The sequence below is a fragment of the Patagioenas fasciata genome, chromosome 15, assembly GCF_037038585.1.
Source record: "Patagioenas fasciata isolate bPatFas1 chromosome 15, bPatFas1.hap1, whole genome shotgun sequence".
Classification (NCBI taxonomy): Eukaryota; Metazoa; Chordata; class Aves; order Columbiformes; family Columbidae; genus Patagioenas; species Patagioenas fasciata.
Window position 1 is genome coordinate 10,355,650 of NC_092534.1, and position 12,879 is coordinate 10,368,528.

The window sequence follows — 12,879 nt, forward strand, 5'->3', positions numbered from 1 at the left end:
TCATTCATATCGTAATCCGTTTCTTCATCCTCACTCTGTGTGGCATGCAGCATGCAGCAAGTATAGAGAAAGGAAAGGAAAAGAAGAGATTGCCAGTGAGTCAGAGCTGCAGCAAAGTACAGTCCACCTACACCTGAAGCACCTGGGAATGACATTTATTTACTTTTATTTGGGACCCCCACTCTTTGTAAGAAAGACAATTTCAAGGATGAACATTACATATTTCATGAAAATTCCCTTCTTCAAATGTCCTAAAGTCATCAGATAGAAGCCAATAGTGCCATGCAATGTAAGAATAGGGACCATAGGTACAGAGAAAATTTAAATAAAACTGTAAAGCTGGAACCTTAACTCCTTGTACTCTTTGCCACAGATGGGAAAGGACAGCACTTAGAATCTAACTTGGGATGCAGATGTTCTGAACAAGCTTTGCTTATTTGTCCCAAGAGTGACAAGTCAATAAAGTGGTATGAGAGAGGGGAATGCTCATGGCAACACAGGTTTTCTAACAGTACTGCCATGGCTACCGGGGAAAGCCACTGGAACCATTTAAGTCAATGCCCAAATGCCATTAATTTCTTCTGCTTCAGTGTATCAGAAGGTTACATGGAAGTCAACTGCTAACTTACTACACAAAGCATTCTCCAAAACAGGAAAACACAGGAGAAAAAAAGCCTCTAAGAAGGAAAGAAGGTGAAGCCTGATTAGATGGCCTATCAGAAAATGATTTTTCTTATCCTGAAAGTCCAGTACTCTTAACCAATGGCAATATATACTGGCAATTTTTTGTTTTCTCTAACTCAATCTGCTGCCAAAGTAACAGGATGACTTTCTCATGGCTTCTAAAAGCCAGCCTCAGGCCACGAGCACATTATTCTGTGTATGTCACTGGATACCGAATTTCAATCGTTTGAACTTCATGAAGACCAACTCGGACAGTAACCACCAGACTGGAGGATTAACGATGGCCAAGAGGGAACTGAGACCACAGCTCCCCGGGTTCAGCCAACATTCCCTAACACAGAAGTCTCAGAGATCTCTCAACCAAAGAGATTTCTTTTTCTTCCCCATCCCGGTACAACTCTACATATAAAAAATAATTGACCTACTAGAAATATAATACAGAAAAAATTATTCTTCAAGTTTTGCCACTAATTACTAGCAACAGCTCAACAAAAGGAGCAAATGTTTATATCTCCAACCAAAAAGAATAGTAATTCTTATTCATCACCCTGGTCAAATTATGCTCTGCTCTCTTATGTGAAACCATGACCAAGAAGAACTTAAATAGAGAGGTCTAAGATTTAGTTTGTCTCAGAGATGCTGAATTTACAGAGTTGTGCTGCACTCTCAACTAACTCTTGTATTTAAGGTTTAACAGTTTCATTTGATCTGTATTTTACACTAAGGATGCAATGTAACTCTGGCAGCTTCTGAAGTTCCCTGAAGTTCCACTACCATTCATTACCAAGATGTTTATTACGTTCTAGAATTCTATGTTTTATTTTGGGTATATATCTCAACCCTAAATTATTACCACACAAATCATCAACTTGAAGTTTTCCCGAAGCACCATGGCAGAAGCAGACCCTGAACTGTCTGGTTTGGTTCTGGAAAGCATGAGCTGTGGCTCACCCAGGTTCACTGTTCACTCTTGACTACATTAATCCCTTAAAACTCTTCGCAAGTTTTATCTCAACAGTGGCAAAAGAGCATAAATTAATCATTTCACTAAAAATCCAACATTAAGTTTGGAATATGGTTATAGTACAATTTACAAAAATCTCTCTTTATATGTAGCTGCATAATCAAGTTCCAAGGCACAGAAAGTAGTGAAGTTTCATTTATTCGAGGCCTCAGTGCCAAGACCCATTATTATTTCAAAATTTAATTTCTCTGGGGTGATTCTTGAAAAAGCAACCTTTGATGTTTTAGCACTTATTTCCCATCTACATATACTAAATGAAAAGCTTTAAAGCCAGCTACAGGAGTATCCAGTTTGTCTGTAGCCATCTCCTCATGCAAAGCAACGACAGAATGATAGCAACTGTCCAATATGCATGGAAGAGAAGAACAAACTTACATAAATAACTGCTCTGCCTTATTAATATTCAGCTGTGTTTCTACATTTTCCTTTGTACAAACTCTAGAAGACAACAGAGCAAAATGCTAAGATATCGTGCCCATTACAATCTTTTTGTAAAGCGGGTTACAGAAAGCAAAGAGAACTAGGTAGAAACCCGAAAATATTAAGCTAACAAATACCTTTTCGTTTTATAACATTGCAAATGACTGTTTTTCAGAGACAGTATATTACAATCTCCATTTTTTACAGTAAGATTTCTTCAGCTGAACTCAAACAAGAAAAACAAATTGTGGCAGAATTAAGAAGCATTCAAATGTGTAAGAAACAAAACCACGATTCTGAACTGTAAACAGCAAATACCTGCTAATACAAGAAATAACAGCACAGGCATCAGGAACAGTACAGAGTATTGCATTTAAAGAACTCATTTGGTATAACAAATGCATGCTGACTGTACCATTTACAGTCTCTCATATGACAGACAGGGAACCATTATTACGAGTGAGGGGAAAAAAGGCAATTAAATAACACTCCAGAACAGAGGTAGGCCTAGCACAAGTTAGTGAAGCCCACCCAATTTGACTCCACTTCTTTAGTCCAGTGTCTAGTAACTTACCTTTGCTTTTTCACTGGGTTCACTGGTTGTGCCATAGGGAGTGTTATGCAATTCCTTTGAGACAACACACAGAAATTCAGCCTGATCTTCATTGCCATAGTTATAGGAGGAACCAATACTGACCAGCTGAAAGATGTGAAAAAAAGAAAGTGAATTGCATTTCCACGTAAAACAAACTCCATACATTCTCATCACTAGTGCGAACTCTCCTCAGTCTCTACAAACTCTTCAGACTGTTGGCTGTGCCTGAAGCATGATTCTCCACTTCAGTGAAACTACGTTTTGATACTGACAAATACAGGCACTCTGATGAGATAAATACACCTTTCCTTTTTAAACATCTACAGAATTAACGATTTATTGTTATGATTATACTGTGAAAGAAAAGGCTATAGAGCAGGTCAGTGGAGAAGTAGCCTGTTCCCTGTTATTTATTAGAAACCTTCCCATCCTCCAACGTTAATTTTTAAAAGTTTATACGTGGTATCTTATGTAGTGTAATTTAACATGTAAACGGCTGCATGCAAGAAGCACTTTAGCCTGAAGAGATACCCGCTTTACTTACAGAATAATGATACTTGTATTAAAACATATTTTGAGTGGACAAAGACAAAATTTGCATTTGACTGGAAAACAGCAAGACACAGCATGGTGAGACACCAAGATTAACATCTGAAATTCAGAGGTACTGCTACAACTAAGTTAATTAAGGAAGTGCTACAAGCGGAAGCCATGTATAATGAAATGCGACATATTTACAAGCTTCTACAAGTCTCGATATTGAATGATAAACGACAATTCACTGAGAAAGAAGGATATACTCAACATCAGTGCTACCTTATATGCAGCATGTTCACCAAATGGCAGAAATTTCACGTAACTTGGCTTACCTTACACACAGTACACTTACCTAATGCTAGAAGCTTTACATAGCCTGCCTTTCCAAGCCAGAATCGATTCAGATGTAGCTACTTTAAGAGTCTATTTCAAAAGCATGGCAAGATAATGTATGGTGGTATAACTACTGACATAGATCAAAGTCCTAAAAAAATCAACTGTTGCACAGATACACTGTACCTAAATGTCATTACCAAAACTATATTAAAACCATTAATGTATTAAATCTACCTACCAAATCACCACACACATGTGATAAGGCTGTCCTGTTCCTATTCTGTATTATATCATTCAAGTGCACTGGTAATGGCCCCATAGAAAATGCTTGACTTGCTTTTTAGGGCAACAGCACTGGAAACACTTTAGTTATCTGTGTGCTGCCATTAGTCCAGCACAGCACCAAAGAGAGTAAATCTTTGTTAAAGCAAAGACGCAGCCAAGATGAAATCCTGATCCAGAATCTGTACTTGAGGGATGAGGTTATTCCCCCAGCAGAAGTGGAAAGCAGACCGAGGTTAAAAGCAGATTCCATACAGCACCCTCAGGAGAAAACCAAGCTGCATTGCAGTTTTAAGGGGAGAGAAACCCCTCCCTCCCTCCTCCGCTCCCAACGGCACTCTGGCTCTGCAAAATACAGCCAGCAATGGACATCGGCTGACCAAAAAGGAATGTGATCATTACATTTTTTCCACCAAAACCATATAATGAAGCTACAAAACCCCATTTTTTTTAGAGGCGCCAATATACTCTCATTGGAAACCAAAAGCGCCATCTAACTCAAGATGTGAAGTCAGCTCATCTTTCACAATGGATACTCTACAGTCTGCACCACAGCGTATTTGTGTAACAGAGAATCACAAAACCCATGAAGTTACTGGTTGCTTAGTTGCACAAAATGGACTAAGAAAGTCCAATGAAAAGCTGGAAAATCAACCCAGACTTACTCCATACATAGACATGACTTGTTGACTTTCTCCCCTACCAGCAGAAAACATCATGCATAAATTTTCCGTGAAAAAAAAGGCAGTTCAGTTGGCTTAAGCCTGTTGAAGTGGTATAAAGTTTATCCTGTATACTACATAGCAATTATAAACCATATAACACAAATACAGTAACTGCTTAAATTATTGACCTAAAATGTAGGACTATTTTAAGCAGTATTTTTAACCCACTGAAATGCTAGAAAACATTCAAAAAGTTGCATAAATATTTAAACAAAGCCACGCATAATTCACCTCCTCTGAAATTTGAAGCATAAAATTCAAGCATATGATTTGATTTAGTATGCAGTCCACATTTCTTCTTGCAAAAGGCCAAGAACTTGCTATCAGATGAGCTATGGTAACAACTGCCAGGAGGAAAAATACTTTACTCATTGGCACTCTTAAGGAATAAACGACCTCTCTAAACGCAGGTATGACACAAGATCGAAACATTGGCCAAATGATCAATCCTGGTTCAACAAGGCTGACAGGTCCTCAGCTGATAGCTACGTACACCCACCAATGTTTCATAACCCAAATAAATCGACATTTTGCACCCAAGTCTTCTTAGGAGACGTGGCATGCTGACTACTTACTAGCTAGTTGGGTAGGACTATTGACTTAGCTGACCACAAAACATCTGGATGACTTTTTGCCATTCTTAATCACCTGGTGCATTTCAACATAAAATCACTTTGCAAAATTAAACGCAAGTTCTTCAAAATTCCAACACTTAAGCGGTTCCATACGTGTGCTACTAAGAATGTATTATTTGCATAATATCAACGGCATGCTAGAAACTTCGTTGTAGCTTTTTGACATGTATCAGCAGCAATAAGGGTGACGGCAGAAAAAAGAAACAATAGAAAGTGATTGCAGATTAGAAATGAACTGTTGTGCCAGAAAATATCACCAGAAAAAAAACAATATTTTAGCACTTGTATTCCAAATGTCACCCCCTTGTTCCCAGTGTTGGTGACAACACTTTAGGAAAGATGCTGATAAACTGGAACCGCTAAACTCCCCCATCCCCCAAAATAACCCACAACAAACCAGAGTATTCTGAGGTCTGTAAAACATGCATTACAATGCACAAGAAAAGGATTTTAGATTACCCAGCCCACTGTTTCTCAGACTTTCTGAAAGGACAAACTCTTTTTGGCTCATGGGGCTTATAAAAGTAGAGAGAGTTTTAATGACCAGAAACGTAATGAAGGAAAACCACAACATTTTGAAATGCTGAATTTCATAGATTTGTATGATTATATATACATATGTGTAGATGCATGTATGTATCTTTCTTTTTTTTCCCTTCCATGACTTGTTTCGTTCCCCCGCTTACTAACGCAGTGCGATCCTGTTTGAGCGTCCCTGTGAGCTTCAGTCTCATAATCCAGCACAGGAAAATGCCAATGTTACTTATCACAGAAAATTCATTAGGTCATGGTCCATTCACTGTTTGTAAGGGTATTTAAGAAAAACAGATTATAAAGGTGGCATAGCTGAGAAAACAGGTCAAATGATTCCTGAATCAAGTTACTCAATGGCAGCAAAATATGTGAATCTCTTCCTGTCTCAAATCAATGACTGTACACCTAAAAATATCCCTATGAATAGGCAAAATGGTTAGTGCATCACTTTTAGGAACCTTATTTTTGGAGTGAACAAATGTCATGCCCAACTGAATTGAGATATCTCAAAACCAGCCACATTTCAGTAACTTGCCTATACAGATTTGCTATCCTGGTTTAACAGTATTGATTCAGAATCTATACAGTACTTTTACAGGACAATTTAGGAACAGTATTACCATCACATATAACCACTCCAACTTGCACAAATAGCATCCCTGTCTTTCTCTGCTTCTCACTGGAGTTCCTCATATTAACTAACTCTTCTACTTCATTATTACTGATTTCCTTATTTTCTGTGATGGTCTGATTCTCAAATCTGAGTAAGGTTCATAACAATTATTCTCAAATGCTGTTTTAAATATTGTTATTTAATAGAATAGAATAGAATTGTGGAATGGAATGGAATGGAATGGAATGGAATGGAATGGAATGGAATGGAATAGAATAGAATAGAATAGAATAGAATAGAATAGAATAGAATAGAATAGAATAGAATAGAATAGAATAGAATAGAATAGAATAGAATAGAATAGAATAGAATAGAAGCCCTCCCCTCAATTATTTTACAGAATCAAGTTGCGTGAATGTAGGAATGGCCTCTATGCCTTTTATAGTAGCAACACATTCATTCTACTGCCTTCTCAAAGGATTTGCAAAAGGCAATAAAAATACGTACACATCAGCTGTTACGCTCTGCACTGATGACTGACACCAGGACCACGAGCATGTTTATTTCAGGCCTCTTAATGCAATTCTCAGACTTCTAATCTAGGAGGAAGGAAAACTCATTGCCTTCCAGATTATTATTATTACTTTTTTTTAATTTTATACCTGCCTTTATTTCTTCGCTGCCTTCCTTCATCTCCCATTTTATTATGTTGAATTTTACTCTGAGCTATCTAGGACCTGAACACACGACTAACATCATGTACCCGGTACCCAACACACCCCTTGACAACAGGCCACATTTCCCACTCACTTCCAAGAAATCTGCATACCCAGTGCATTAATTTCACATTCCAAATGTTACCTATACAACTGCAAGAAACGGATAGCGCTTGGTACATTGAAAGCAGACTCTGAATATAGCTAGGCAACAGTCCAGGTTTAAAATCTAGAACTGCATGGCTAAGTGCCCATGTAAATTCACAGGCAAAGTTCTGCTCATATCAAGTCACTTCGCTGCCATGTTACCTTCATCATGTTATACTGATCTTTCAGAATGTATAACCATAAATATAGCAAGGCAAAGAACAAGTACTTTGATATTTTATTGATTAAAAATACTACAGAACACCAGGTTCCCAAATCAATTCACACAGCACACTTCAAAATGGAGCACAGCTACGTAGAGAACTGGAAACCCCCTCCAGTGTTACCGGTCAGCAAAAAATCCTTCCCAAACTCTTGAACACTGGGAAGTAACTCAGCAATTTAAAGAGCAGTGACCTGAGGGCGAGGGGAGCAGAAAGGATGAGAGGCCTAAAAAGCCAATGAGTGAATCTATGACTCTTCATTTGCGTTTCAAGAAAACTCCCCAAAAGGGAAAACCCCAAAACAAATAAACAAGCCAAAAAACCCCAGGGTGTTCTTTCCACTTGAGATAAGATTTTAAAATGCTGGTTTTGTTCTCCCTTCACTCCTCCACTTTTTATTTCTGAAAAAAAAAACCCATGTTTTTAGTTGTTCTACTTTGAATATATTTAATCCACTAAAAAAAAAAAAAAACAACCAAAAAACAGTTAAGTTCTGAGTTACTAGAAATACTGGGTTCAAACTCAGAAGTGGTTATTAGGTGGATTAAATATACTCAAATTGGAACAATGATTAGCACAGAAATGTACCCTCCTGAACCTGGTGAACTCAAAGCTGTATTTACAGGGCTCCTAATGTTTAAATGGCACCACTTTTACTTAACAAGTATGGATCAAAGGCTGCTAAGTTTGGAGGAAATTGATGTAAAAGAAGTTACCCACTGAGAAGGTAAGAACCCTTCTTAAGAAAAACCTTTAACTAAATAACTAGGGTTTTAAAACTCGTTTTCTTATTATTTTTACAATACAAACATTCATAATGTATAATGAAATACTGTGAATATAAACAGAAGCCAGTCACAAATACAAACAAATTACTATGTGCTGTACATCCAGGAATAAAGTGGAATGATTTGAAAGCAGCAGAAATGCAAGAAAGCCAAGCATATCAGTGTGAGGGCAAAAAGAACGGTGGGACACACCTCACTGCAGCATTTCTGGCAGCATCTCTCTTCCCCTCTCACCTCCCGTGACACTATCAGCAGATACTCTGACTGCTGGGCCCGGCCACAGCTGTACTGGGAACCTATACTGACAAGCTGAAATAACCAATCAAAGCAAAACACAAAGAGAAACCTTTGTAAAGCTGAAGCACATACCATTATCCCAATTGTACAAGTAACAGATGAGCTCAGACGTTCAGGTAACATTTACTTGCCACTAGAACAGGTTGGTATCAAGCTACAACTTTCATTTCAACATACTTTAAATTTATGGAAGCAGTTGCAAAGCCCTTTGTAATTTCTAGGGAAGTTAAGAGCTATTGATAGTAAGCCAACTTCCCATAGCACTTTGGTGTAGCAAACTACTCTGAAACACAAGGTCTGGTGCATTTTGAAAGTGAGCATTTTTTCCTGTCATACTTGCCAAGTGCAGAAAGTAACATGGATATAAGACTGGAAAGTGTTATGTAAAGCAATATAGCAAGCCTGGGTATGAAAGAGTTTCATCTTGTTCCATATATTGATAAATAAAATACAGCTAAGGAAACCAGAGGCAAAAAAGTTGAGTGCTCTGAGTAGGTTTTAGAAGGGTAACTTACAGATGATCCAAGAAAATAACTGGAGTGGAAAAAACTGTCTGTCTTGTTCCCATAAAAATCAGTACTAAGAACTCTGCTCACACTGGCTAAATATCTAATCATTCAGAGGTTCAGAATAACCTCATCGAAAATTCTCAACTTGTTATTACAAATAAGATTTTCTCTTCATAATACATGGCAATTCCTAGCCCATTTAAAATCAAAGCATAGCCTGTCAGTGCACTCGAGAAAGATTAGAGTTTTAAATTAAGTGTGAAGAACTACACAATAACTGCCTATTCTGAGTAAACTGGAGATTACTACCAATGAGAAGGCCCATGAACAGTACATGTATTTTTATCCTGTTATTGTTACGTGAACAATTTTGAGGGCAGCATCTAAACGCCATCCTTCTCACACAGTGAACATATTTAAGACAGCATCATGGTGACAGACTCAGGTTACATTGATCATTAAAATTTACATGACTGACGCACCATTGCTGTCTAAAGCCTTTGTATGTAGTGATTTTATACAGCCCAGAGTTTCTCGTTATGTAGCATTGCCAAAATATTGGTTTTTCTGATTGCCTGAAGAGGTAATGATTGAAACTAAAAATCACTTACAAAATAACCCACTGAAATCACAAAAGTGGGGCAGCACAATTATTGGCAGTAGTTTTTTGATTGGGACTGATACATAATTACAGTATTCCATCAGTGCTTTCAGTGGTATCCTTTGGAAAAGTGCATCAGTATAGCACCAGTTTAACACTTTCACCTCCTATTTAATCACCATATCCAATTGTATTTTACAATAAGATTTTGAAATGTTAAGGGGAAAGAAATATTTTTTATCAAAAAGAAAAAGACAAGCTAAAAAATTATAGAAATGCTACATTGTTCTCAAATGTTAACAACAGAACTGTTTAGATTATACAGCATATTCGAATCATGTTCCAAGTGAATGAAGTCTGCTAAAAGCAGGTCTGCAATACAACCAAAGGAGAGAATGGCCTGGTCTGAGGCAATGAGCATTACGAGACCACACAGCTGTTGTGTTCATCTACTTCAAACTATGTGTCCAAGGGAGAGCAACACGGGCAGCAGGGAGTTGGGAGAAAGCTGGATGAAACAGAGCCACAACCTTCAAGAAAACCACTGGAATTTTCCAGTGCCAGAAGAGAATCTGAATTCTAAAAGAAATTACGATAGTTCTTTCAGCATTTGCGCTGTCAAAGCAGCATTCTTCCCAAACACAATATCCCCAAAGAATACAAGGCTTTAGGACAGGTAAAAGCCATAGTACAATTCATTCTGTTAAAAAGTAAAGAATCTCTATTTGCAATGAAAGCCAGTTTCTCATGACAAAAAAGAATGTTAAAAAAAAAAACAAACCCAAACTTCGTCAATGCGCTGGCCAACAACAGTCATGTGCATTAAGTGAGAGCTTCTTCCAGGACTTGAACAACACTCAGCTTTGGGCATTCCAAACAGACCTGGTGATACTTGTGCTGGAGAACTGGAGCATAAGACACTCTCTCTGTGCTGGTTTGGTTTATTTGATCATGGCTGTCTCCATGACACCAGCACCTCACACATTTCATCATACATAAACAAAACGTTCTCTTTTACCTTTGTGTGCCATACTTTTAAAAAATGTTGCTTTGCTGTGTTATTAAAGTGAGACTGCACAGGGTAAGAGCCTCATGTTTATCCCATCTCTCCTACAGCTGGCACCAGCCACTGAACAAGGAGCTGGTGGCTCAGCATCGTGTCTCACTCCAGCGTTAACACGTTCACTGCTCCAGTGCAGTTCAGATATTCCAGCAGGTTAGAATGTAAAGGATGAACAAGTCACACAGTTAGTTTCTTATTTACAGAGATTAGCAAAGATGACAGAAAGATCTTCCAGCAATTTTACAATGTATTCTTGAATGTACACACAAAGCTATTTTTATGCAGTGCAAAGAACGAGAACATCCACGCAGCTCACATCCATGCTGGGTAAGTTCACCCTCCTGTGTCTATCAGTCCCTTATCTGGAGAACCATTGTTTGGGCCTGACAAGCATTTATCTCCCAAGCTTCACCCAGAGCTCTTTATATTTGACCTACAAATTTGTATAAACTTGTATTAGTTAATTTTGGTTCATTCGCCCTTGAAATGCTCATGTGTAGACACTGAAGCATTACATTTCAAACATGATGTAGATGTTTTTCTTGAAAGTCAGCACAATTTACCTCCTGGAAAGCCACAGGTTTTTTATTCTGTGACAAATAAGAATATCAATATCAAATTTTAACTTAACTGTGCATCTTTATCTATCCCATTTCTGAAAATGACTGCACTTAAAAAGATACACAGAATTGACTTGATACTCTTTCACATAACTGAATTTTTAGAAGACTTTGTAATTATATCCCGTAAGTTTTTTTTTACCTGTTCAAATTTCCAGCCATCGGACATTGTGGAAACCATCTGAGTGAGTTCTTCCTCCTGGCACTGCAGCACCCTGTACACGTGTTTGACTGGCACCTTCAAGAAGAAATATAAGATGCTCAAGACAGCCTGGAATTCACTATGTATATGACTTGTCTAAAGTTATCCTCCTTCTTTAGAAATGGTGAGCAACACCACCTTGAACCCCTTGCCTTTCTTATTTTAATTAAGAAAAAAAAACCAAACCTCATCTGTTCAGAATCACCTTGCAGAAGCCTCAATGCTTCATGAATGTTTCTGGGACTAAGAGTACTACTTAACAGTTATAACAAAATAATCTTAAGACTTGCCTATCGTTCCATGTGGTAGCAAACCACATCATTCAAAATCAAGGCTGAGGTTCTGCAGAGGCCTACCTAACTCCAAGGAACATCTTCATTTCCCTTTCAAAGTTTCCCATCTACAGCAATGAGTAACAAGGACCCTTTCAGCTGAAACCCTTTAGAAAACACTGTCAGAGCAACTCTGCAATCCCACAGCCCAGCTTCAGGAGAGATCTGCCAACAGGAGTCTGTAACATGGTCATGAAGACTCAGTTACCAGGGAAGGCCAGAGCAGCAGAGTTGAAGAACAAACTTGAATACTTTCTTAACAGTATGTCTATCACAGCCACTTTGATGAAGAAACATTCACAAGCTGCAATGAGAAGAGGCAGAGCCTTCTCAGCTACAGAGCACTACACATAAAGAAACTAACTTTGCTATAGAAGTGTATGACTGGAAGTAAACAGCACCCGTGTGTTCGCTGTAAAAACATACCATATAAACAGCACCTATTACCACAGTTAGACAATCTCCTCATATTCAGAGTATTTATACATATATGAGAAAAATACATTCTACAAAAGCCGTTTTCTAAAATAACTATTTCCAGAAACGTTATTATGACAAATTCTACTATTGCCAGACATTTTTTGACAATTCTTTAGGATGTTTTCAGCTTTCAAACAAGAACTGGAACCATATGTTTGTGCTCTTTGTAAGCAGACTGGCAGACACTGGTGGTTAATAGTATTAATCTTTGTGTACTGATGGTTCCAGCTCAGCCAGCAAGGGAGGCAGCCATTCAGTATCTTACCAGGGAAATGAGCAAATGAGCAGTTAAGGAAACAAACAAACAAAGGGACCCACCCACTACTTGCCATAGAAAAAATAATCAAAACCACACTAGAAAATAGCCTCACCTGTGAGATCTTGCTGTCTCTTTCTCTTATTTTGTCCTTTACCAATTTTATTAGTGATGTGATATTGTAGAATTCAGCTTCTTCCAGTACACCTAGTACGAGAACATGGTTTTTTTGAAAGAGACTGTAAACAAAGATTCCAGG

The 12,879-nt window shown here is 38.0% G+C and overlaps 1 protein-coding gene across 2 annotated transcripts in view; it reads right to left on the reverse strand.

Moving 5' to 3' along the window:
- Positions 1 to 12,879, reverse strand: part of LOC136108535 (BTB/POZ domain-containing protein KCTD5) — a 33,760-nt gene that overhangs the window by 11,567 nt on the left and 9,314 nt on the right. The window contains exons 3-6 of one of the 2 annotated variants that reach the window (XM_065850378.2): positions 12,736 to 12,827; positions 11,493 to 11,588; positions 8,453 to 8,569; positions 2,703 to 2,828 (exon numbers count right to left, since the gene is read on the reverse strand). In XM_065850378.2, the coding sequence (XP_065706450.1) occupies positions 2,703 to 2,828; positions 8,453 to 8,569; positions 11,493 to 11,588; positions 12,736 to 12,827 (431 nt within the window). The remainder of the gene's footprint in view (positions 1 to 2,702; positions 2,829 to 8,452; positions 8,570 to 11,492; positions 11,589 to 12,735; positions 12,828 to 12,879) is intronic. The other variant, XM_065850380.2, reaches the window with a different exon arrangement.